Below are 26476 nucleotides of genomic sequence, written 5' to 3' on the forward strand. Positions count from 1 at the left end.
TCCATGTCACAGACCCGGCAGCGTATCCCCGGGCACCGCAGAGGTAGGAACGATTCTCCGGACTCCGGACGTAGCCCGGATCTTTAACAGTGCGGTACCCGGAGAGAGGAGACAACGCGGACAGAGCAGGTAAAGGGTTTATTGGCATCGCAGGGTCTGTCCGGTCACCGACAGTCCTTTCCCCTCCCATTAGACCGCTTAACTTGACCATCCGGTGCTTCGACCCCCCTCCCCGCTTTACTCCCCCTCTCCAGTCATCCTGTCCCCTCAGCTCTTTCCCGGTCCTCTACATTGGCTCTCACCCCTTCACCTGACTCTCTCACCTGTTTCATCCTGTATCCTCCCTCCTCGGCGCTCCTGATCATAACAGCATACTTCTTTGTAACACACACACGACGCCGGAGGATCTCAGCAGGTCAGGCGGTATCTATGAAAGTGAGTAAAAAGTTGGCGTTTCGGGCCAAGACTCTTCTTCAGCACTGAAGAATAATTCATCCTTCAGTAGTTTTTGATTTGCACTCAGGTGGGGGAGCATTTTCTTTGTTCCGCCCTCTCAAAAGTTTTATGTCCCTAATAGTCAGTTATGCCTTTTTACACTCTTGGTGTGTGGTACCAGTTATGTCCAAGACTACTGTTGAAATATGTTTTTTCAAGTTGGCTTGAATGAAATTGGCATAGGAATCACCTGGGGTAGGTAGAGAGGATTTTGTTGTGTGTGCCAATTTGTCCTACTTCTGACTCTTCCCCCTAATCCAGTAAATGTTTCTTCACATTCGTTAGATCTGGGTGATTCTGCATCTAGAATTTCTTGGTGCTGAGTGGTGGCTAGTGTAGAGAAACAGGTTTCTGTGTGAAGGAGTACTTGTAAAATAACTTGTTTCAATCTAAACTCCACTTTTCTCCAGTGTTTCTCTGAAATAAATGATCAATATTTCATCCAAGCTATCATTCCATGCACCAAGACACGCTGTTACTCTGTTTCTGTCACCGTGGCTGCTGCCTGACCAGCTGAATATACCCAGCTGTTTTATTTTTCCTGTCAGCAGACATGAGATTCTGTAGAACATGAACATCCAGAGTAACACACACAAAATGCTGCAAGAACTCAACAGGTTGGGCCATATGTAAGGAAAGGAATAAATTGTTGACATTTCAGGCTGAGTCCTGTCATCGGAGCTAGAAGGGAAGGAGGAAGAACCAGAATAAGAAGATGGGGGGAGGTTTATCTTATATTTAAATTGATATATCTAATGATTGTCAGTAGGATTTCTGACTGTCATTTAATGAGTTTTCAAATCCAACTTCGATTCCTTTGATTTTTTCCATTTACAGTGACAGTCAGGTCATGTTCTTGTTATTTTCTTGGGCCATATAATCAATGTAACTTTACTCATTTTCATTATTGCAGACTCTTAAAGAAAGACAAGAATGACCCGTTGGGCTCGTGCTAATAACATCCATAAAAAGAAAGTCTCAGAAGCAACCCCATGGAGCCAGATGAAACAAAATGGTGGCCCAAGTCAGGCAAAAGCAAACGGCAAATTCAGTAAAAATCAGCGAGCCAAGCATGGAAACAAGCCGCAACAAGTTAGACGTAAAGAAAGTGACTGGTACCACAAGAAAGAGGAGTATCATAGTGAAGATGTTAATGGCTTCATGGACTACCTGAAAAATACAGGTCGCGCTCTCCATAAAGGAAAATTGGTGTCTGTAGATAATGAAGAGATAAATAGCAATGCAGCACTAGCCCTGAAGAAGGACCAGAGAAGAGAGCACAGAAGGTTGAAGAGGCAAGCGCAGAAAAAGAATGCCATGGTAACTTTTAAGTATTTGCAGTTATTCCACTTGAAATAAGATTAGAGTTTGTCGTAAGAACATTGTCATAATTAGACTATCACTTGTTCGTGTATAATAATAGGTGTAAAATAATGTCGCTTAATATCCTGACAGATCTTCCTCAGCCAAGCTATCTTCACCAGTTTCGTTATTGATGTTCGTTTCAGTGTTATCAAAAATAAAGCTATTTGTAGGTAATAAACTGAGAAGAAGCTGGAAACACACACAAAATGCTGGAGGAGCTCAGCAGGTCAGACTGATGAACAATCGACACTGACCCAAGACTCACTCATGTATAGTAAGCGCAAAATGATATGTGTAAAGTTTTGTCCCAGGTTAGGATGAGCGGGTGTCATGGTAACGTAGTGGTTAGTGCAACACTATTTATTACAGCTTGGCACGTGCCAACGATCAATCCATAAGGAGTCTCTGTATGTCCTCCCTATAGAATGTGTGGGTTTTGTCTGGGTGCTCCAGTTTCCTCCCCCACTCCAGAGACGTACCGGTTAGTATGTTAATTGGTCATTGTAAGTTGTCCTGCGATTGAGGTTGTGAGCTTACTAGCGCAGCACAGTTTGAATGGCCAGAAGGGCTTACGCCACGCTGTATCGCAAAATAGTCGAGCAGTTCAAGGGTATGATTTGAACTGTTTTTTGATGCTTACCATTATCTAAAGGAATGTCCCAGATATCCAAGACTAGCATATCATATTACTTGTGATATCCGCCTACACATAAAAGCCCTCAAAAAAAAACACAGCTCTAACAGATAATGGAATCCCTTCGCCAAATTAAACATAGATTTTTATTCACCCAAGGAATGAGATCATGGTTAGTGCCAACCCTTTCAAGCTATAGTAACAAGTTACCTTTCTAAACCATGATAGTTGTGGTGAAGACACTGCCACAATGTTGTTTGGTGAGGAGGTCCAATGTTTGGACCCCATGGTAATGGTGATATGTGCCTAAGACGGGGACTTTTTCACAGTATTGTATTTGTCAACGTGGAGCAGAGAGTGAGTTTATAAACCTGGCAGGAAGCAAAGGATGTTGGGAATGGCAGGGTGGAGTGCTGCGTGGTGGCTGGGTGCAGTCACACACTTCCCTGAGACATCAGGCAAAGTCATTTGATTCCAAACAATTAGTTTCTTGATCATTACAGACTGTCTGTCCGGTTCTTTCTGCTCCCTCCCTTCTCCCTTCCCTTTTACCCAACCTTGTTCCCTTTCCACTCTGTCCACAATAGAGACCCATATGAGAATCAGGTTTATCATCACTCACAATGTGTTTTTGTGGCAGCAGTACAGTACAATAGATAAAATTACTACAGTACTGAGCAAAAGTCCTGGGCACCCTCGCTAGGTTCAATTCTGTTCTTGTAAACCGAGCGATGCAGCAATATCTGGACAATGTAAACTGAACAATTCGCCTGTCCTGATGAAGGGTCTTGGCCTGAAATACCAGCTGTTTACTTTTTTCCATAGATGCTGCCTCGCTTGCTGAGTTCCTCCAGCATTTTGTGTGTGTGGCTGTGGATTTCCTGCAAATGCAGATTTTCTCTTGTTTGCGATTCAGCAATATCTAAACAACGTTAAAGCACAGACAGATTAGTGGCAAGTCACGTTCATACAGATGGAACTTCACTCGGCCAAGTGCAACATGTTACATTTTGGGAAATTAAATCAGGGCAGGACTTGGACAGCGAATGGCAGTGCCCTGGGAAGTTTGTAGAACAGAAGCCTAGGGGTACATTTACGTGCAACACACACAAAATGCTGGAGGAACTCAGCAGGCCAGGCAGCATCTATGGAAAAAAAGTTCAGTCAACGTTTCGAGCTGAAACCCTTCAGCAGGATTCCGCCCAAAACATTGACTGCATTTTTTTCCATAGATGCTGCCTGGCCTGCTGACTTCCTCCTGCATCTTGTGTGTGTTGCTCTGGTTTCCAGCATCTGCAGATTTTCTCTTGTTTGGGTGTTTACATGGTTCCCTGAAAGTGGCCACACAGTAGACAGGTTAGTGAAGAGCACATCTGCCTTCAGTCAGGTCATTGAGTACAAGAGTTGGATCATCACTGCACCACAGTGGTGTAGCAGATAGTGTGATGCTATTACAGCTCGGGGCATCAGAGTTCAGAGATCAATTCTGGCGATCCCTGAAAGGAGTTTGTACATCGTCCCTGTGGAATGCATGTGTTTCCTCCCACAGTCCACAGATGTACTGTTAGTAGGTTAATTGGTCATTGAAAATTGTCCCGTGATTAGGCTATTGTTAAGTCAGAGAATTGTGGCACGGCTCGAAGGGCCGGAAGGGTCTGTTCCATGCTATGTTTCTGAATAAGTAAATAAAATCACCTGATAGCTGTACAAGGCATTGATGAGACTGCTCTCATTGTACTGTGTACAGTTGTTTGTCCAGTTAGAGGAAAGATGGGATTAGGCTGGAAAGGGCACAGATACGGATGTTCCTGGAACTGGAGGACTTGAATTACAAGGAGAGGCTGGATGAGCTAGGGCAGTTTTCCCTGCAGCAAAGAATGAAATATCCCAAAAATATGACTTTCTTCCTTTCTTGGTAAGATATGTTTCCACTGCCGAAAAGCAGGGCATGGAATGGAAGACTGCCCGGAAATGGATAAGGATGCAGAGATGGGAAGTGGTATCTGTTATCGGTGTGGTTCTACAGAACACGAGATCCAGAAATGCAGAGCAAAGATTGATCCTGCACTAGGTAAGTGTAAGGTTTTTGTACGTGCATTGTGTGGTGGGTATCTCCACTTTAAAAGAGCCATTAATTCTGAGCCTATTCCGTGAATTATCCCTTAGATTTGCTGCCCTGCTTTGATAGATAAAGATTAGCTTTTTTTTTGTGTGATATAAACAACAGAACATTCATTGAAATGCATCATTTGTGTCGACGCCCAACACAGTCTGAGAATGTGCTGGGGGCAGCCTGCAAGTGTCACCATGCTTCTGACGCCAAGATAACATGCCCACAATTTACTAACCGTAACCTGTACGTCCTTGGAATGTGCGAGGAAGCTGGAAAACCCGGACGAAACCCAGGGATTCATGGGAAGGATGTCCTAACTCCTTACAGACAGCAGCAGAATTGAGCTCAGGATGCTGGCGCTGTGAAGTATTCTGCTGAAAGCTACACTATCTTGCTGCCCTTCAGTGGGAGAACCAAAGGTTTCCATCTGAATAGGATGGTTTAGCCAGTCTGAACTATGTCTTTGCCCTGTCCTTTCTACTCCCCCACCCCCTTTCCTCCATATTGAACCCAAACATACCTTGTGTGTGGAATGGTGGCTTTTACTCATTCAGGTGAGAGGCGAAGCAGGGTGTGCTACAATCAGTACCGGGTTAACTAAAGATGCAGTTCTAAACTGGCAGAGCTGTGTCAGAGGCAACATGCATGGGCACTTGCCTGCTGCTGTCGGGCATCAATTCTCGTCGCCCAGCTACCAGGATATAACAAAGTTCTGTTTCTGTACATTGCTGAAATTATTTCTGAATTTCTAAACAAGAACTCCTTCAATTTTACAGGAGAATTTCCATTTGCCAAATGTTTTATTTGTGGTGAAACTGGACATCTTTCAAGGTCCTGTCCGGACAACCCAAAGGGACTATATGCAAGTGGTAAGTACAGTTTTTAAGCATAGTTCAACATATTCTAAATATCGTAATGTGTTGTTGGATACTTTAGGAGATAATAACAGAACCAGTGGCCACTTTTTTAGGTAGTTTTATACACCTGCTTGTTAATGTAAATGTCTAATCAGCCAATCATTACAGCTAGTCAATGCATAAGATAATACAGACATAGTCAAGACATTTCAGTTGTTATTCAGACAGATTTTTGGTGTCGGAGGGGTAGTTTGAGTATCTCAGAAACCGCTGATCTCTTGGCATTTTCACACACAACAGTTTCTTGGGTTTACAGAGAATGGTGCAAGAAACAAACAAAAACATCCAGTGAGGGACAGTCCTGTGGGTGTAAACACTTGCTAATGAGGGAGGTCAGAGGAGAACGGCCAGACTGGTTCAAGCTGACAGAAAGATGGCAGTAGCTCAGATAACCACACGTTGGACCTTGGAATGGATGGGCTACAGCAGCAGAAGATCATGAATGTATACTGAGTGGCCACTGTATTAGGTTTGGGAGGTACATAATAAAGTGGCCGCTCTGTAGATTACAATAATGCAATAGACAATAGGTGCAGGAGTAGGCCATTCGGCCCTTCGAGCCAGCACCACCATTCACTGTGATCATGGCTGATCATCCACAATGCAAACAGGTGGACTTCATATAATGGCTCGTATTTTTTAGAATGCCTTCTCATACTGAAGCACCCTTCTTATTCTGCCTTATGAATATTAGCAGAGTCAATGTTAGGGCCGTGGTATCTAGCCACATCTTCCTCAAGGGCCACACACAAATGCTGAGGCACTACGGCATCGTAAAGAGGATTGGAACAGGAACTGACTGCCGCAGAATACACATGTCCTTGGAGAGTTACCAGGTTAAACAGGCAGGAACTATCCTAAACAAAGTGGCGATCAGGGCAGTGGATGGATTAGTTATTCTCATTTAACAATGCTTAGGTCCTTTTTGAATTGGTATGTTATTGTCACTGGTATCAAGATTCAAATCACTGCACAGTGCATTGAGATAAAACAAGATAAAGCAATAACAATGGGGAATTAAATGTAGCAGCTACAGAATGTGCAGTGTACGTAAACATGCTGCACGATCATAACAAGGTATATTTTAGAGAACTACTGATGTGACGCCTCAAAAATGGAGAAAGGCAAAGACCAGGTAATTATAAACTAATTAGCCTATTATGTTGAATATTTGAGAATCAATTAAGGTCCCTCAGCCCATGATGTTGTACTGACCTTTTAACCTACACTAGGATGAAACTAACTCCTTCTCCATAATCCACCATTTATTGTTCATCCATGTGTTTATCTAAGAGTCTCGTAAATGCCTGTAATGTATCTGTCTCCACCACCACCCCCAGCAGCACATTCCACATACCCACTAGTCTCTGCGTATTTTAAAGAAACTTACCTCTGACATTCCCGCCTCCTCCCGCCCCCCCCCACAGTACTTTCCTCCGATCACCAGTGTTTTGCTTTTAGATTTCTGTGCCTTTTCTCTGCAGTTGAGAATTCAGCTTTCCTGCCTGTAGCCTGGGCCAGGACAATGACACGAGGATGCAGTTCCAAATGTCTTGAAAATTGTATGAAATTATATTAGGGAGATTGTGGGAGGAAATCAAAGTTAAAATATAACATTTGCAAGTTTAGCTTGGAACAAGTAAATATAAAGCTTTGAATAAAGAGATATTGGGGCAAATGAATCCTGTAACTTCTGAGGTCCTTTTCTTCTCTCTGGGATTCAGTTTCTGTACTAGATTCTGAATGTAATTCTCCATCTGAACAAGAATAGGAAAGATCACCGTGGATCATCTGATAAAATGAATTTTGATCAGTAGTACTTTTAATTGAAGTTATGTTTTAAAGCATGCTTTTATATTATAAAAAAAAGGTTCTTAACAGTACCTATTTACAATGCAAGTGAGCATTCTTTGATATTCTTCCCCAGTGGACAAGAAGGCGAACAATTCTTTGCTTTAATCAATAGTCGCACACTTTATGCTGGAGACTAGTTGTTCAGACACTCAGTAAAATACAGGTTTCTCCCGCTATCCGAAGGTAGAGCATTCCTATGAAACCTTTCGTAAGCCGAAATGGCGTAAAGCGAAGAAGCAATTACCATTAATTTATACGGGAAAAATTTTTGAGCGTTCCCAGACCCAGAAAATAACCTACCAAATCATACCAAATAGCACATAAAACCTAAAATAACACTAACATATAGTAAAAGCAGGAATGATATAATAAATACACAGCCTATGTAAAGTAGAAGTAATGTATGTACAGTGTAGTTTCACTTATCAGAATTGGGAAGATTTAGCCAAAACTGATTTGTAGCAAAAAATCGACACGTACACGCATGCGCACACACCCGCCTGCGCAAGGCTTCACGGTCGTGGTAGTCTTTCTCGGGGTAAACACAAGTTTAAAGCAGGCACCTTTTTTCGTAAAAGCGAAAATCCTCTTTGGATTTCTTTCCGTTAGCGAAAACAGGTACTAATATAGGTCTTTCGTAAAAGCGAAGTGGCCTAAAGCAGACTTTCGTAAAGTGGGGGATACCTGTATGAAGAATAGCAGGGTGACATCTGTGAGTGTTTTTGCAAAGGCACTCTGGTCTACTCAGCTATAAATACTGCTGAGGTAGAGGTTCAGATGCTGCTTTCCTCCCAGGTTTCAAAGACATGCATGGTTAGGGTTAGTAAGTTGTGGGCATGCTGTGTTTGCGCCAGAAACATGGTGACACATGCAGACTGCCTAGTGCAATCCTCGCTGTATCTCAATGTATGTTTCGATGTACATGTGACAAACAAAACTAACCTTTCAAACTAAAGCTGCTGTGCAAGTAGATGGCATGAAACCAAGGGGCCAAATGGCCTAGTTTGTCATAATAAGTTAAGTCAAGATAGTTCAAGTGTTAGTCTAGAAAATAAAGCACCTTGAAAATGCTTCTAATTTTTCCCTCCCCCTCCCTTTCCCTTCTGTTTAGTACTCGGGCCTCTTGCCTCTTCTCATCTGCCTATCATCTACCCCCCAGGTGGCCCCTCCTTTCCTTTCTCCTATGGTCCACTCATCAGATTCCTTCCTGTCCAGCCCTTTACCTTTCCCACCCACCTGGCTTCACCTATCACCTTCTATCCAGTCCTTTCCCTCCCCATCCTTTTTATTCTGCTGTCTTCCTCTTCCTTTCCAGTCCTGATGAACTGTCTTACCCCGAACCATCAACTGTTTATTCATTTAGTTCCTCCAGCGTGTTGTGAGTATTGCTTTGACCCCAGCATCTGCAGATTATTTTGTGTTTTTATTCATTTCCATCGATACCTCCTGCCCTGCTGAGTTCCTCCAGCATTTTGTGTGCGTTGCTTCTAATAAACAGTGCTGTTTTACAGGACGTTGTTGCAAGCTGTGTGGTTCAGTAGAGCACTTTCAGAAAGACTGTCCTGATCATCAAAACACAAGTAAGTATGATAACGTAGGAATTACATTTAGTTTTGACAACTTAGTGGTGAAGAACCAGGGCACCAGACCCCTGACAATTAAAAAAACTACAGCCAAGAACTGAGAATAAACACACATTACTATTTTATTGCTGTTTTGGGTGGGTTGAGCAGGGTTCAATATAATAGCAACAGGGTGTCTTTCCCTCGTGTATTCGAATCCTCTTGCAATAAAGACTAGCTTTTTATCAGCTTTGTTAATTGCTAGGCTATATCAGCATGCTAACCTTGAATAATTTATGTTCAAGAACATCCACATCCCCTTTTTATTTACTGCTTGGACTGGAGAGCATGTCTTATGAGAATAAGCTAGCGCTTTCAAGTTCCAGTTCAAATTTATTATCACCTGACTGTACGTATATGCAATCAAATATGGATGCATTCTTCCACACCAAGGTACAACCACAAAACATATATCACTAACAGCCCTTGAAACAAAATATTACCACTAATATATTAATAAAGTATAATTCAAAATGCATGTAAATGTGCAGCACAAGTAAACAGTAAACAACTTGTCCTAATGATGAGACCTCAGTGGTGGCAGGGTATTCATTATTCTCACAGCCTGAGGGAAGAAGCTGTTATCCAGTCTGGCAGTCCTAGTCCTAATGCTCCTGTACCCCCATCCTGGTGCATCGAAGATATTATCGGGATGTGTGATAGAGATCCTCAATGCTTTGGGCCAGTTGTAGATAATGCTCCCAGTACTCTTTACTCTTTGGTGCTAAAGAAATTTTTCCACATCTCCATTATAAATGGATGCCCCTCTATCCTGAGGCTGTGCCCTCTTGTCCTAGGCTCCCCCACCATGGGAAACATCCTTTTCGCATCTACTCTGTCTGGGCCTTTCAACATTCAAAAGGTTTCACTGAGATCTCCCCCCTCATCCTTCTCAATTCCAGTGAGTACAAGCCCAGAGCCATCAAAAGTTCCTCATACGATAACCCTTTCATTCCTGACATCCAGAAATGAATGCTAACAATTGCATTCACCACTGCCTCAACCTGCAAGTTAACTTTAGGGTGTTTTGCATAATGACTCCCAAGTCCCTTTGCGTCTCAGATTTTTGGATTTTCTCCCTGTTTAGAAAATAGTCTGCACATTTATTTCTTCTAGCAAAGTTCATGACTCTGTATTTTCCTTTCTTTTCTTTTTAAATCTTTTTATTGAATAAGTATACAAAAAGGTAAACCATATAAACATTAATACAATGTTAAAATATAATAAAATTCCAGAAGGTATCAATACCAAAAAAAATACTACAAACAATGTAATTTAAACATAAAAAACCAAGATAACATAATAGTATACTAAATTTTATATATATATCAATGGAAAAAAAAGAAAGAAAAAAAAACCCCCAAAAAAAAACCCACCGTGCAACTAACTAAAAGCAAAGCAAAGCAATGAGCTAACTTGAAACCAAACAGAGTTAAACTTAAAATCACGTCCTCAATCCCGACCTCCATTAAAAACAGTGGAAAAAAAACAAGAAGGGTATGTATTACATTAAATGAAAGTATCGAATAAAAGGTCCCCAAATCTGTTCAAATTTAAATGAAGAATCATAAAGGTTACTTCTAATTTTCTCCAGATTCAAACATAAAATCGTCTGAGAGAACCAAAAAAAGGTAGTTGGAGCATTAAGCTCTTTCCAATGTTGTAAAATACATCTTTTCGCCATTAAAGTAAGAAATGCGATCATTCTACGGGCTGAAGGGGAAAGATTACTAGAAATTTTGGGTAGTCCAAAGATAGCAGTAATAGGGTGAGGAGAGATATCTATATTTAATACCTTAGAAATAATATTAAAAATATCTCTCCAAAAAGTTTCCAAAGTAGGACAAGACCAAAATATATGAGTTAAAGAGGCTATCTGCCCCGAACATCTGTCACAAAAAGGATTAATATGCGAGTAAAAACACGCTAACTTATCTTTGGACATATGTGCTCTATGAACCACTTTAAATTGAATTAGGGAATGTTTAGCACAAATAGAGGAAGTATTAACTAATTGTAAAATCTGCCCCCAATCATCCACAGAAATGGTAAGCCCCAATTCCTGTTCCCAATCTACCCTAATCTTATCAAATGGAGCTTTCCTAAGTTTCATAATAATATTATAAATCATAGCCGATGCACCTTTCTGACATGGATTGAGGTTAATTATCGAATCTAAAATATATGTAGGAGAAGCATTGGAAAGGAAGAAAGTATAGTACTTAGGAAATTTCTAACTTGTAAATATCTAAAAAAAATGTATTCTTGATAAATTATATTTATTAGATAATTGTTCAAAAGACATAAGGGAACCATCTAAAAATAAATCCAAAAACCGTAAAATACCCTCAGTCTTCCAGGTTTGAAAAGCGCGATCCGTAAAAGAGGGAGGAAAAAATATGTTACCTAAAATAGGAATCGCTAACCCGAATTGATTAAGATCAAAAAATTTTCTGAATTGAAACCAAATGCGCAAAGCATATTTAACTATCGGGTTAAAGACCTGCTTAAGGCGTTTCGAATCAAAAGGGAGAGAGGAACCTAAAATAGAGCCAAGTGTATAACCCTGAACAGATTGTAGTTCCAATGCTACCCATTTAGGAATAGATAGTATATCCTGATCAAGTAACCAAAATTTCATATGTCGAATATTAATAGCCCAATAATAGAATCTAAAGTTAGGTAATGCTAAACCTCCATCTCTCTTAGCTTTCTGTAAATGTATTTTACCCAGTCTCGGATTCTTATTCTGCCAAATAAATGAAGAAATTTTAGAGTCAACTTTATCAAAGAAAGATTTTGGAACAAAAATTGGTAATGCCTGAAACACATATAAAAATTTTGGCAAAAAAAACATCTTAACTGCATTAATACGACCAATCAAAGTTAAATATAAGGGAAACCATTTAGATGAAAGTTGAGTAATATGGTCTATTAATGGTAAAAAGTTAATCTTAAATAAATCTTTATATTTACAAGTAATTTTAATCCCAAGATAAGAAAAATAATTATCAATCAATTTAAATGGAAATTTATAATATAAGGGAAGATGTTTATTAATCGGAAAGAGTTCACTCTTACTAAGATTTAATTTATAACCTGAAAAAAAACCAAATTGTGCTAATAACTCTAAAACAGCAGGAATGGATTTCTCAGGATTAGAAATATATAACAGTAAATCATCAGCATAGAGTGATAATTTATGGGACTTTAATCCCCGAGTTATCCCAGTAATATTTGAAGATTCTCGAATGGCAATTGCAAGAGGTTCTAATGCAATATCAAATAATAGGGGACTAAGAGGACAGCCTTGTCGAGTACCTCGAAAGAGAGGAAAAAAAGGTGAGTTTAAAGAGTTAGTACGGACCGAGGCTACAGGGGAATGATATAACAGTTTAATCCAGGATATAAATTTCAAGCTAAAATTAAACATTTCAAGCACCTTAAATAAATAGGGCCATTCTACTCTGTCAAAAGCTTTCTCGGCGTCTAAAGAAATAACACACTCAGGAACATTTTGTGAGGAAGTATAAACAATATTTAACAATGTACGAATATTATAAAAAGAGTAACGACCTTTAATAAAACCCGTTTGGTCTTCCGAAATAATAGAAGGAAGTACTTTTTCTAGTCTATTTGCTAATAACTTAGAAAAAACTTTAGAATCAACATTTAATAAAGATATTGGTCTATAAGATGCACATTGAGCAGGGTCTTTATCCTTCTTTAGTATTAAAGAAATTGATGCTCTATTAAAAGATTCAGGAAGTTTACCAAGTTTCAGAGAAGCCTCAAAGACCCTACAGAGCCAAGGGATCAATAAAGAAGCAAAACATTTATAAAATTCAACGGTAAACCCATCCGGGCCAGGAGCTTTCCCCAGATTCATAGAAAAAATAACATTATTAATCTCATCCATAGTAATGGAAGTATCTAATATAGAAGACATATCCTGTGAAATCTTAGGGAAGTCTAACTTATCTAAAAAATCATTCATATATTTAGAATCTCGAGGAGACTCTGATTGATATAAAGAAGAATAAAAATCACAAAAGGTTTGATTAATCCCCACATGATCCAGTATCAATCGATCATTTTGGTCATAAATCTGATTGATTTGAGATTTAACATAATTAGATTTCAATTGATTAGCCAGCAGCTTGCCAATTTTGTCACTGTGAACATAAAATTCACTTCTTGTTTTCTTTAATTGGTTTACAATCGAGGACGATAGTAATAAACTGTGTTCCATTTGAAGTTCAGTTCTTTGTTTGTATAACTCCTCAGAAGGAGCCATAACATATTTCTTATCAATTTCTTTAATCTTGTCCACAATTGCCATCTCCTCCTGCTTCTGTTTCTTCCTCAAAGCAGCAGAATACGAAATAATCTGACCACGAATATAGGCTTTAAAAGTGTCCCAAAGAGTGTTAACCGAGATATCCTCTGTATGATTAATTGTAAAAAAAAGCTCAATCTGTTCATTCATAAAGTTAACAAAGTCCGAATCCTGAAGCAACAGCGAATTAAAACGCCATTGTCTATTATTTTGTATATTGGCCATAATTTTAATAGAAAGCTTAAGTGGAGCATGATCCGAAATGGTTATAGAATCATAATCACATTTAATCACTGAAGGAATAAGAGGAGAATCAATAAAAAAATAATCAATTCTTGAATAGGAATGATGAACATGTGAAAAGAAGGAAAAATCTTTTTCCTGAGGATGCAGAAAACGCCAAATGTCCGTCGACCCAAAATCAGAAAGGAAAAAGTTAATCAAAGTTGCAGATTTATTAGGTAAGGTCCGTAAAGGAGCCGAACGGTCCAAAGCTGGAGACAAACAGGTATTAAGATCTCCGCCCCAGATCAATGAAAACTCGTTCAAATTCGGAAACTGATTAAACAATGATTTATAAAATTCCGGACAATCCATATTAGGAGCATAAACATTAACCAAAACTACTTTTTTATTAAATAGTAAACCACTAACCAATAAAAATCTACCATTCGGATCAGAAATAATATCCTGTTGTATAAAAGTAACTGAGGAATCTATAAAAACAGAGACGCCTCGAATCTTAGCATTGGAGTTCGAATGAAATTGTTGCCCCTTCCAGAATTTAAAAAAACGTAGTCTGTCCCCCCTCCGTACATGGGTCTCTTGTAAAAATAAAATTTGTGCTTTAAGTCTCCGGAACACTTTAAAAACTTTTTTCCTTTTAATAGGATGATTAAGACCGTTAGTATTCCAGGAGACAAAATTAATAATAGACTCCATAAATCCTAAAGTCAACCCACATCGAGGGGGATTGACGATAGGCTCGACCCACGAACCCGGAGAGGAAACAGAACATACAAAAGATACCGAGAAAAAGGACGCAACCAGTACTTCAATAATGTATATAGCCCAAAGAGAAACAAACTAAAACGTGAAGCCCCTCCCACCACCCCGCCCCAAGACCCCAAGGCAAAATCTAAAGCAGACCCGCCGGAAAGAAGCAAGCGCTAAAACTACCCCCATGACTTCCGGTATACGCTCCCTAAAAAAAAGGTATAAATATGAAAAAGATCAGCTAATTGTAAAACAGTAAAAAAGTAAAAAAAAAAAGGTAACTCAATTAAAATACACACACAACAGAACAAAAGCCAGAAAATATATATTAAAAAAAAAACCACAATAAACCCCAAACCCATGAATAAACAAAAAAACAACAAGAAAAAATAAGATTATTAACATAAACTAGTTATAAAAAGCAAAACAAAATAAAATTTTAAAAAAACTACAAAATTTAAGGCCACACAAGAAATACGTAAGATGACAAACAGGAAGTAACCACCCAGAATCCCCTGGGAAAAGAAAGAAATGACGCAGTTAAAAAGAAAGTTTAGCAACCATATTAAGAAATCAAAAAAATAAACTTTTCTGCCCAAATAGGGCACGAAAAAGTTAAAACCAACCAATTCACAGCCTCCGATCAACGGAGATAATTAAAAAAAATAGCAATTAAGATGTTGAAGGTGACAATTGATCCAGATAACTCTGGGCATCCGATGGAGAATCAAAAAAACGAAAGGCTCCATCTGACATGCGAATCCTTAGACGTGCAGGGTACAGCAGCGCTGGTCTTAAATCCATCTTATAGAATTCCGACATCACAGATCTGTAGCGAACCCGTTGGTCCCAGATTGGTTTACTGAAATCTTCCACGAATCGGAACTTAAGATCCGAAAAATCAATGAAACCTTTAGATCGAGCGAATCGAAACAGTCTCTCCTTATCTTGAAAGTAATGAAAACGTAAAATAACATGCCTAGGTCTATCTGACCTAGACGAGTATGATGGGATTCTGAACACGATCCAGTAGCGGTGGTTGGTCAGGAAATACAGTAGGGAATGCATCTTTTAAAAGTTGAGAAAAAAACTTCATGGGGTTGTTAGATTCAACAGCTTCACGCACCCCAATCATTCGTAAATTCTGCTGTCACATCCTAGATTCCAAGTCAGAGTTTTTAAAAGTCAGAAAGTCAAGTTTCTTCTTCATTACATTAATTATTTCTTCGATTTTCCCCATCTTAAGCTCACTTTGTTGCGTAGATTTTTGAAGATCAGATATAGCCGACTGATGTTCCGCAATGGATGTTTGCATCTTATCAATTGAATCGGAAATTTTCTGGAGATTAATTGAGATCTCCGTATGAATCAGGTCCTTAACAGAACCTGCAATTTCCGTACGAATCATCTCCCTAACAGAGGTTGAAATTTCCCTCTGAATTAACTCCGATATAGCTTTCAAAGTCACCGGTGATTCAGTCGGAGGAAAATCCATGCCTTTCGGTTTAACCGGAGGTTTACCATCCTTGCCGTTTTTCCCGTTCTTAGACATAGCAGATCTAAGTTTCATCCAGTTATCAGAGAGTTCAATTTAATTCAAAGTATTGTAAGAGTTGATACCTTAATGGTTAATTAAAGTATAGCTGATCATAGAAAAAAAACTCAGAGGTAATGGAGCGAGTCAAGAACGCGACTTCACTCCATGAGCGCTACCGGAAGTCCCTCGACTCTGTATTTTCCAACATTGTATTTCATTTGCCACTTTCTTTCCCATTCTCCTAATCTGTCTAAGTCCTTCTGCAGCATTCCTCTTTACTCAACACTACCTGCCCCTCCAACAATCTTCGTATCATCTGCAAACTTGGCAACAAAGCCACCTATTCCATCATCCAAATCATGAAAAGAAGCAGTCCCAACACCGACTCCTGCAGAGCACCACTAGTCACTGGCAGCCAAGCAAAAAAAGATCCCACTCACTGCCTGCTACCAATCAGCCAATGCTCCATCCACGCCAGTAACTTTCCTGTAATACTATCGGCTCTTAATTTGGTAAGCACCCTCGTGTGGTCTTCTGAAACTCCAAATATACAACATCCACTGCAACCCCTTTATCTATCCTACTTGTAATCTCCTCAAAGAATTCCAACAGGTTTGTCAGGCAAGATTTTTCCTTAAGGAAACCATGCTGACTTTGTCCTACGTCACCAAGTACTCTATATCCTCATCCTTAACAATTGACTCCAACATCTTCCCAACCACTGAGGTCAGGCTAACTGGTCTATAATTTCCTTTCTACTACCTCCTGCCTTTCTTAGAGTGGAGTGACATTTGCAATTTTCCAGTACTCTGGAACCATTCCAGAGTCCAATGCTTCTTGAAAGATTATTAATGCCTCCACAATCTCTACCACTACTTCTTTCAGAACCCTAGGATGCAGTTCATCTGGTCGGGGTGACTTGTGGACCTTTATGATATCAGCTTTTTGAGCACCTTGTAGTAGTAACTGCAATCACTTCTTTTCCCTCACACTTTTCAACACTTGGCATACTGCTAGTGTCTTCCACAGTGAAATACTTGTTCATCTGCCATCTCCTTGTCCCCCATTATTATTTCTCCGGTCTCATTTTCTAGCAGTTGTATATCCACTTTCATCTCTTTCATTTTTTTTAATATACTTGAAAAAGCTTTTGCAAGCTACCTTGACGAAGGGTCTCGGCCTGAAACGTCGACTGCACCTCTTCCTAGAGATGCTGCCTGGCCTGCTGCGTTCACCAGCAACTTTTATGTGTGTTGCTTGAATTTCCAGCATCTGCAGAATTCCTGTTGTTTGCGTTTAAACAAACTACCTTGATATTGATTGCTAGCTTGCTTTCATATTTCATCTTTTCCCTCCTAATGAATCTTTTATTTGCTTTCTGTAGATTGTTAAAAGCTTCCCAATCCTCTTTCTTCATGTTAATTTTTGCTTTGTTGTATGCCCTCTCTTTTACTTTAGCTTTGACTTCCCTTGTCAGCTACAGTTGTACTATTTTGCTATTTGAGTATTTCTTTGTTTTTGGAATACATCTATCCTGCACCTTCCTCATTTTTCCCAGAAACTCAAGCCATTGCTGCTCTGCTGACATCCCTGCCAGCATCTCCTTCCAATTTACTTTGGCCAACTTCTCTCTCTTACCACTGTAATTTCCTTTATTCCACTGAAATACTGCTACATCAGATTTTCTCCCTATTAAATTTCAAGTTGAACGCAATCATCTTGTGATCACTCCTCCTAAGGGTTTCCTTTACCTTCAGTTCCCTAATTGCATCCGGTTCATTGCATAACACCCAATCCAGTATAGCTGATCCCTGAGTGAACTCAGTGACAAACTGCTCTAAAGAGCCATCTCGTAGACATTCTACAAGTTAACTCTCCTGAGATCTATCACCAACCTGATTTTCCTAATCTACATGCATGTTAAAATCTCTCATGACTATCATAAGTTTACCCTTTTGACCCGTCTTTTCTGTTTCCCATTGTAATCTGTAGTCCGCATACCAGCTACTGTTTGGAGGCCTGTATAAAACTGCCATCAGAGTCCTTTTACCCTTGCAGTTTCTTAGCTCAACCCATAAGGATTCAACATCTGATTCTATGTCACATCTTTCTAATGACTTGATGCCATTCTTTACCAATAGACCCACACCACCTTCTCTGCCTACCTCTCTTATCTCGTCAATACAATGTGCAACCTTGGACATTCAGCTCCCAACTACAACCATCCTTCAACCACGATTCAGTGATGTCCACAACATCATACCTGACAAGATCAAGTGCAACAAGATCATCCACCTTATTTCTTGTGCATTGAGATATAACACTTTGAGTACGGTATTTGCTACCCTTTTTGAATCTGCATCCCTAATGCGCTGATTCTCTCTGCTGGCTGCAGTTTTGTCCTATCATCCGTCTGCCCTTCCTGACAGTCTTGACTCTTTGCTATCTTTGCTTTTTTACTATCCATCCTATGCTGATTCTGGTTCCCATCCCCCTACCAAGTTAGTTTAAACCCTCCCAGCAGCTCTAACAATCCACCCCTTGAGAATATTGGTCCCCCTTGGGTTCAGGTGTAACCTGCCCCTTTTGTACAGGCTATACCTCCCCCAGATGAGATCCCTATAATCTAAGAACCTGAAGTCCTACTGCCTGCACCAGCTTCTCAGCCAGGCATTTATCTGCCAAATCGTCCTGTTTTTACTCTCACTGGCATGTGGCACAGATAGCAATCCAGAAATTACTACCCTGGAGGTCCTGCTTCTCAGCTTAATGCCTAGCTCTCTAAATTACCTGTACATTAATAGCAATATCAGATCAGCTGATTATGTAGCAGCAACTCAATGCATAAAAGCATGCAGGCATGGTCATGTGGTTCAATTGTTGTTCAGACCAAACATCGGAGTAGGGGAAAAATGTAATCTAAGTGACTTTCACCATGGAATGATTGTTGGTACCAGACAGGGTGGTTTGATTTCCTGGGATTTTCATGCAGAACAATCTTGAGAGTTTACAGGGAACAAAAAAAAAATTAGTGAGCAGCAGTTCTGTGGGAGAAAACGCCTTGTTAATGAGAGAGAGCGGGGAGAATGGGCAGACTGGTTCAAGCTGACAGGACGGTGACCGTAATTCAGATATCCACATATTACAACGCTGGTGTGCAGAAGAGCGCACAGCATGCCGAGCCTTGAAGTGGATGGGCTACAGCAGCAAAAGACCATGAACATACACTCAGAGACCATTTTATTAGGTACAAGAAGTATCCAATAAAAGTGACTCCCAAATGTATCAATGCCTCTTGTACACTCTTCAGTAGAAGCACAGGTTTCTAAAGAGCTGATTGATAGGGGAAAGATTGAACTAATTCATTTTCAGAAACTGTGAGATGTAACAAGTTGGAGAAATTTTGGTAGCAGGTTTTAGGGCTTCAGCTAGCAACTGTGCTGTGAGCCAACCCCAGAAGAGTTGTGTTCTAAACTTGGAATTGGGACTGTAAGAGATTGCTGACAGGGAGTGTGAGGTAACTCTGTGGAGATGTTCATAACTGAATACAAGAATTATGAAGTTTGTTTGTTGAGGATGTATTGCCAAGGGAAATCAACAGTGAGCAACTTGGGAAGCTTCTAGCCTGAGGCTAACTAACATTAAATGAGTGTTTTGGCAAACACAAGGTAGGTACTGACAAAATAATTAACCATTTTGATGATGACTTGTGAGGGGAAATTGGAAACCGAGCTCAAGGTCTGGGTGACACGCAATCGGATTAGCCTGTTTTATTCGTTATTGTGATCAACTTCAGTAACATTGTTATTAGTTTATGATGGTAGATAGCATCTAGATTAAGAAACAGGGGAAAACTCTACACAATATAATCTTTATGCATATAATCCACATAATATGTTTCCATTATTTTAGCTAGAGCATAGCAATTAGTCCAATTGCTATGGATTGATGTTTGATTTCCGCTGAGGTCTTTAAGGAGCTTGTACGTTCTCCCTGTAACTGCATGAATGAGAGCTCCAGCTTCCTCCCACGTTCAAAAGACATACAGTTAGGGTTGGTGAGTTCTAGGCATGCTAGGTTGACAACAGAAACATGGTGCTACTTGCAGGGTGCCCCAGACTGTGTTCGCTGATTTGATTTGATGCGAATGACACTTTTCACTAGGTCTTGATATAGGTGTGAAAAATAAACCTAATCTTTTTATTACTTCTTTTTTTTGCAAGGATGAAATTTCTCTCTTTGTCACCCCAAGTTGAATATTGCTAAAAATATAATAGCAACTGCCTTGGACCTCCTTCAATTCTGTTTCATTCTTAGGCTAGGAAGTGCTGGGGACAGTATACTGACAACTCCCATCTTTTCAGTATTTCCACTTCAGCGTGTCTGAGATTGCAGGGCATACAACGAGGAAAATAATACATTTTCCAATCTCTTGTTTTAAGTTCTGACCATTTTTGTTGGCTATATTGGAACTTCTCTGCCATGGCATAAAAAAATTCACACTGGTAGCCCATAGAAAGTCCATTGATAGCATTTTGGGCTCAAGTGAATGAGGCTACGTCGGTATTTTAACAGATGTTAAATAAATGAGCTTATTTATTAAAATGGCTAGTAAAAAAAAAATGCAAGTTTATTTCTCATGTACATGGAAACAACACACCTGAGGGCAGCCGCAAGTGTCGCCACACACTCCCATCACCAACACAGCATGCTTGGCAGAACAACACCGAACAAAACAAGCCCTGTTCTTCTCTCTCACCCAAGCACACACACAATCCTCTAAACCCAGGACAGGCTGCAGCCTGCAGCCTCCAGCGGGCTTCGACTTCTCCGAGTGGACTCGCAGAGACGAGCAAAGATTCGCCTGTTCTGCCTAACAGGCCTCAGCCTCCAGACCTTCGATTTAACCCTTGGGCCTCGATCCTCATCATTATTTAGCTTTTAATATCATACAATCGATTTCAATGCCAATGTGTCTAGAGAGAGCCATGCTATTTAACATTGGCAAACAAAAAATCTACCACATTGAATCCAGTACATGAAGGCCCTCCCATTTTGGAATTAAAAGCAAAAAGTGCATTTATGGAGGAAAAATCATGCAGGTTGATGCCATTTCAGAATACTGCTCATCAGCTGAGTATTTCCAGCTATTTGTGTGTTTACTTCAGATTGCTATCATTTACCGTTTGATTGCCGTAGAATCATTCTGTCTGCATACTTTATTTTGTAAGATATCTCTTGTAACATGCAGAATCTAACACTTCTTTTCCAGCATTAAAGTATTTGATATTTTTAAGCTACAGTCTGTTGCATTTTTAACAGTATTGTTTCTTATTCTTTAGGTAATCACGTTCTTACTGTTGGCCGATGGACAAAAGGAATGAGTGCGGATTATGAGGAAATCCTGGTCACTTCAGATACTCCCAAATCTAAACAAAAAACTCCAAAGATTGTCAACTTTTAACCAGTGCCTTCAAAGTGAGAATTTCATTGATCTCCCTGCAAGTCATCAAGACAGAAGAAGTGAATGTTATTTTAACAAGGAAAGAAATACTTTAAATTCCATTTTATACCAGCAGATGGAGCAATTGCTTGGCAAATCCAAGATCTTTATACCTGGCTCTAATAAATAGTTGTATGAGGTTGCCATAAGTTTAACTTTCAAACAGTAAATGGAGCTTTGTTTTAAATGAGCAATTTTTTTTTATTATTAAGTATCCCAGTACATTTCACAGTGGGGTTTGGTCCAATAAAAAGTAGGTGACTAAAAGCTAATTAATAGGTGAGGTTAAGATGGATCTGAAAAGGGACTGAGTGACACCAGTAACAGAGCAAAAGGAAATGGAGGATTCACGAGAGAGTTGAGTTAGCATAATGAAAAGCTTTTCTGATCAGAGGAATACACACAAAATACTGGAGGAACTCATCAGGTCAAGCAGCATCTACGGAAGGAAATAAGCAATCAATATTTTGGACTGAGACCCTTCATTGTCTCAGCAAGAAAACATTGACTGTTTATTTCCCTCCATAGTTCCTCCAGCATTTGTGTGTATTGCTCAAGTTTTCCAACATCTGCAGAATCTCGTTTCTGATTAATAGGTATTTGTGTTCTATTTCAGATGTGTCTAAGGGAGGAGGAGAGAAAGATCTATGATTAAATTAGTATTTGCATTCCTTGCATCAGAATGCTTCTTTCAGCTTTATGTAATTGATTTTTTTTTCTTGATTTAAATTCAGTTTTCACTCCAGATATTAGGCTGGGCACAAGTCAACCTTTTGGAACTTCTAGGGAATTTGGCTGAATTATCTTTCATTCACCTTCTCTAAAGCTTCCACATCCTTCCTTTAATGAGGTGACCAGAATTTGTTCAGTTCTGGTTGCCTTATTTCGGAAGAATGTGAGAAATTTAGTGCGGGTGCAGAGATTTACCAGGATGCTGCCTTGACTAAAGATCATGTTTTATGAGGATAGATTGAGCAAGCTAGGGCTTTTCTCTTCAGAGAGCAGGAGGACAAGAGGTGACTTGATAGAGGTGTACAAGATGATAGAGCCATAGATCGAGTGAACAGCCCACGACATTTTGTTTAGAGTGGAAATGGCAAACACCAGGGGGCATAGTTTTAAGGTGATTGTAGAAAAGTATGGGGGTGATATCTGGTAGGTTTTTAACACCAAGAGTTGAGGGTGCATGGAACATGCTGCCAGGATTGGTGGTAGAGGGAGATACATGGACATTTAAGAGACTCAGATAGGCACATGAATGATTTTTTTAAAATGGAGGGCTATGTAGGAGGGAAGGGTCAGACTGATGTTGGAGTAGGTTAAGAGGTTGTTACAACATCGTGGGCCGAAAGGCCAGTACTGTGCAATATTGTTCTATGTTTTAGGCACATTCAAGACAACAGCGCTCTTCCCAGCATACCTTCCAGCTGAGTTAGTTAGTTCCATTGTCCCAACACCACCTACAAGCTTGGGCAATAGTCCAATCCTTATTTTCCTCTGCTCTAGCCAGACCACAGATCTAGTAGGGTCTGGGGTATATAGTGACAGCCAGATTGTATTGAGAAGCCAAATAGACAATCTCAGACCCATTAAGCTGCACCAGAATTTCTAAAGAATGCAAAAAGATTTATTATTTTTACAGTCTGAGGTACAGTGAAAACTTGTCTGGTATCCTGTTGGTACAGATCAATTGCTCAGGGCATTAGGGTAGTACAAGGTGCAGAGTAAAGTGCTACAATTACAGAGAAGGTGCAGTGCTAACAGACAGTAAAGTGTAAGGCTATAATGAGGTAGGTCGTGAATTCAGGAGACCTTATCATATGAGAGAGCCATTCAGTCATCTTTTAACAGTGGGATAGAAGCTGTTTTTGAGCCTGGAAAAAGAGAAAAAATAGATTTGTAGCCATTGTGAAATGTGGAAAAACAGAAGATAATAGAAACAGCAAAGTGATTTATGACTAGATAATAATTCTTGAGTTAAAATACAAGCATTTCATCTACACCAGGGGTTCCTAACCATTTTAATGCCATGAAGCCTAGGGATCTATGGTCACCAGGTTGGGAGCCCCTGATTCTACACTAATCAGAGAGCACTACAGCACAGAGACAAGCCCTTCGGCCAATCTATTCCATGCCAAACATAGTCTTCCTAGTTCCATCGATCCACAGCTGGGCAAGAGCCTTCCATACCCCTCCTGTCCATGTACAGTACTTATTCAAATTTCTCTTAATATTGCAATCAAAACCACATCCACCACTGCCAGTGGCAGCTTGTTCCACATTCTTTGTGAAGAAGTTCCTTAAATATTTCACCTTTAACCTTAACCCATGACCTCTATTTCCAGTCTCACCCAACCTCAGTGGAAAAAAACCTTGCATTTACCCAATCTATACTGTCATAAATATGCAGGAAAGGGAAGGATATGAGCACTGTGGAGGCAGAAGGAATTAGTTTAGCTGAGCAATTGATTGGCTCAGTACAATTTTGTGGGCTAAATGGGTTGTTCGTTTGTTGTACTGGTCTGTGTTCTAGAATAGGTCACCTCTTCCTCTGGAGGTATCGGGGAAAAGTCCAATTACACCAGTATATTCCTTGGATGTCTACCTTCTCCAGTATGGTAGAAGATTCAGGGTGCCTACAGCTGACACTGTCCCACCATTTCTCTCCATCGCTAAACTACAGACCACTTCTCACAGAGTACAATAGTCTAGATGAGCACTTGACTTCCTTAGGCATAGGGAGCTGTGGACGAAGTTCCTGGCAATCGGAGCAGTATGGAAAGGTGTCCACTGGTCAGCATGGACAAGTTGGGCTGAATGGCCTGCCTCCGTGTAGTAATGCAATCACTTGAGTCAAGTATGATGTACTAAGGGGTTGTCTACTGGTGAATCCTCAGGTGGCTGTAGAGGCCAATCCAGGGTCTACATATTCTACGATGTTAGGGTGTATTCCCTTAATGGAGAACACCTATACGTGACTTTGTTTAACGTGGGGAAGCAGATACACGGTTATCTGCCACATGGTCCTTGAGACATCAGGGTTAGAGTCTAGTGGCATGGAATGCAAGACAACTGTGAACCTTGCACTGCCGCAGCCTTCCTCCACCTTATTTCCATTATGATGTGTCATCTTCCACCAGTTCCACCATTGAGGTCTTGGTTGGCTCACAGTTTGTCTGGATCCTCCCCATTGACCTTACCACCATGGATGACCCTACCAGGAGCTAAGCTCCAGGTGGTGTGGATCTCAGGAGCTCACAAGCCTTTCCACCACGACAAGGTGATGATCCTCGGAGAGTACAAGTCAAGAATTCTTGAAATATCAATTCACATTAAGCACTGCTGCATTAAACAGCTCTGTCATCACCAGAGATCATAGTGGTGGATGGCTCCTGATATTCCACTCGGTTACAGTGATCAACAGTACAGAAAGTTGATGATTTACACTTACTGATGAAGGCACCATTCAATATTCTTATAACAAATAAATGAATCTGAATAACACTGTAAACATACTGTACTTGTTCCTTAACTTTGGCATCATTGCCAATCTGTTCCAAAAAAACACATTCTTTAAAACATATCAATCTAATGTGAACTGAAATGGATTTTGATTTTGTTCGAATTCTTGTTTTTTTCGTAAAACATAAGTATAATCTATGTCTTGTTGCTTTTTTTCTTGTGAACACTGCTTCTCTGATGCTTTGTGCCTATGATACTGCAGCAAGTAAGTTTTTCATTGCACCAGTGCAGATGTGTACTTGGCAGATGATAGTTCCTGGCGAATATCATGGTGTTTTTATTTATTCAGTCCTGCAGGCCAGACGTGTCTTGCCTGTGGAAGGAATCTGTGGAGCTGATTAGACTGCACAGTTGCAGTTCTCACCTGCAGATCCCTGCACGCTTGTGACCAAAACCACCTTCTGGGAAGTAAATGTTCACTCCTTTTGTTGTTGAGCTCTTCTATTTCCTTGTCATTTTCATCAAAACAATCTTTGTTTTTCCTGGTCTTTGATCCAGGAAAGATCTTCTTGCAAGTATCAAGGATGGTGATCTTCAGTGTGGTTGTGTATGCCTCAATGTCCTCCTGATACTGCTTTGGTAGTCTTTCAGAAAGGGCAGCCTGGAGATGTTGTACCTTCGCTATGTTGCCCAGGGTCTTGATATTGAACCTGGGACAGCTCAACTTCTTTTGCATTCTACTCTTCCGCATGATTCTGATGGTCATTTTTTTTAGATTAGATTATGAGGGCACGCAGTCCTCTTTTATTGTCATTTAGTAATGCATGCATTAAGAAATGATAAAATGTTTTTCCAGAATGATATCATGACAAACCGACTTAAAAACTAACAAAAACCACATAATTATAACATATAGTTACAACAGTGCAAAACAATACGGTAATTTGATAAGAACAGGCCATGGCACGGTAAAAATCTCAAAGTCTCTCGAAAGTCTCATCATCTCACACAGACGGTAAACCTCCAGCGCCACCAACTTGCCGATGCAGCATACTGGAAGCATCCAACCACAGTCCGGCTCTGAGTCCGTCCGAAAACTCCGAGCCTCCGACCAGCTCTTCAGCACCAAGCACCATCTCTGCCAAGCGCTTCAACCCCGGCCCCGGCAATAGGCAAAACCGAGAATTTGGGGCCCTTCATCTCCGGAGATTCTCGATCGCGCAGTAGCAGCGGCAGCAAAGCAGGCATTTCAGAAGTTACTCCAGGTGTTCCTCCATGTCTCTCATGGCTGTCTCCATCAAATCCGGATTGTGCATGGCCCCCTAGTTACACATAATTGATATCATTCGGAATGGCGACGCGCGGTGCATCGCACCGCCATCTTCTCCTCCCGCCACTTTGTGAGTGAATAAGCCAATGGGCTGTCCAGCCATCGTCAGCACTGATCATGACTCTTGTATTCTTTACATCTCTGTGGTCCCTCCTCTGAACAATGACATAATCTACAAGATGCTAAGTCTTTGAACGGGGATGCATCCACAAAGTTTTCACTTTATTGCTCTGGCAGAACAGGGCGTTGGTAATGGTCGGGTCATGTTCAGCTTGGAGAGTAAGAGTATTCCACTGGAGTTGATGTTCC

At 40.3% G+C, this 26476-nt stretch overlaps 1 protein-coding gene across 2 annotated transcripts; it reads left to right on the forward strand.

The window, feature by feature from the left end:
• zcchc9 (zinc finger, CCHC domain containing 9) lies at positions 1 to 24872 on the forward strand. 2 transcript variants are annotated; one of them, XM_063069139.1, is made up of 6 exons: positions 1 to 129; positions 1409 to 1815; positions 4415 to 4565; positions 5384 to 5476; positions 8890 to 8958; positions 21215 to 24871. In XM_063069139.1, the coding sequence occupies exons 2-6, from the start codon at positions 1429 to 1431 to the stop codon at positions 21334 to 21336; spliced, it is 822 nt and encodes a 273-aa protein (XP_062925209.1). In that variant the 5' UTR covers positions 1 to 129; positions 1409 to 1428; the 3' UTR covers positions 21337 to 24871. The 2 variants fall into 2 exon arrangements, with proteins under 2 accessions (XP_062925209.1, XP_062925210.1); XM_063069140.1 differs by lacking the exon at positions 1 to 129 and adding an exon at positions 154 to 435 and having other exon boundaries at positions 21215 to 24872.
• Positions 24873 to 26476: the final 1604 nt, after the last annotated feature.

The sequence above is a fragment of the Mobula hypostoma genome, chromosome 16 (genome assembly GCF_963921235.1).
Source record: "Mobula hypostoma chromosome 16, sMobHyp1.1, whole genome shotgun sequence".
Classification (NCBI taxonomy): Eukaryota; Metazoa; Chordata; class Chondrichthyes; order Myliobatiformes; family Myliobatidae; genus Mobula; species Mobula hypostoma.

Excerpts from the sequence above, each read along its gene's own strand:
- zcchc9 (XM_063069139.1), top strand. The coding sequence starts at position 1,429 with ATGACCCGTTGGGCTCGTGCTAATAACATCCATAAAAAGAAAGTCTCA. Across the intron at positions 1,816-4,414 it reads CGCAGAAAAAGAATGCCATG|ATATGTTTCCACTGCCGAAA; the intron begins GTAACTTTTAAG and ends TTTCTTGGTAAG. Across the intron at positions 8,959-21,214 it reads TCCTGATCATCAAAACACAA|GTAATCACGTTCTTACTGTT; the intron begins GTAAGTATGATA and ends CTTATTCTTTAG.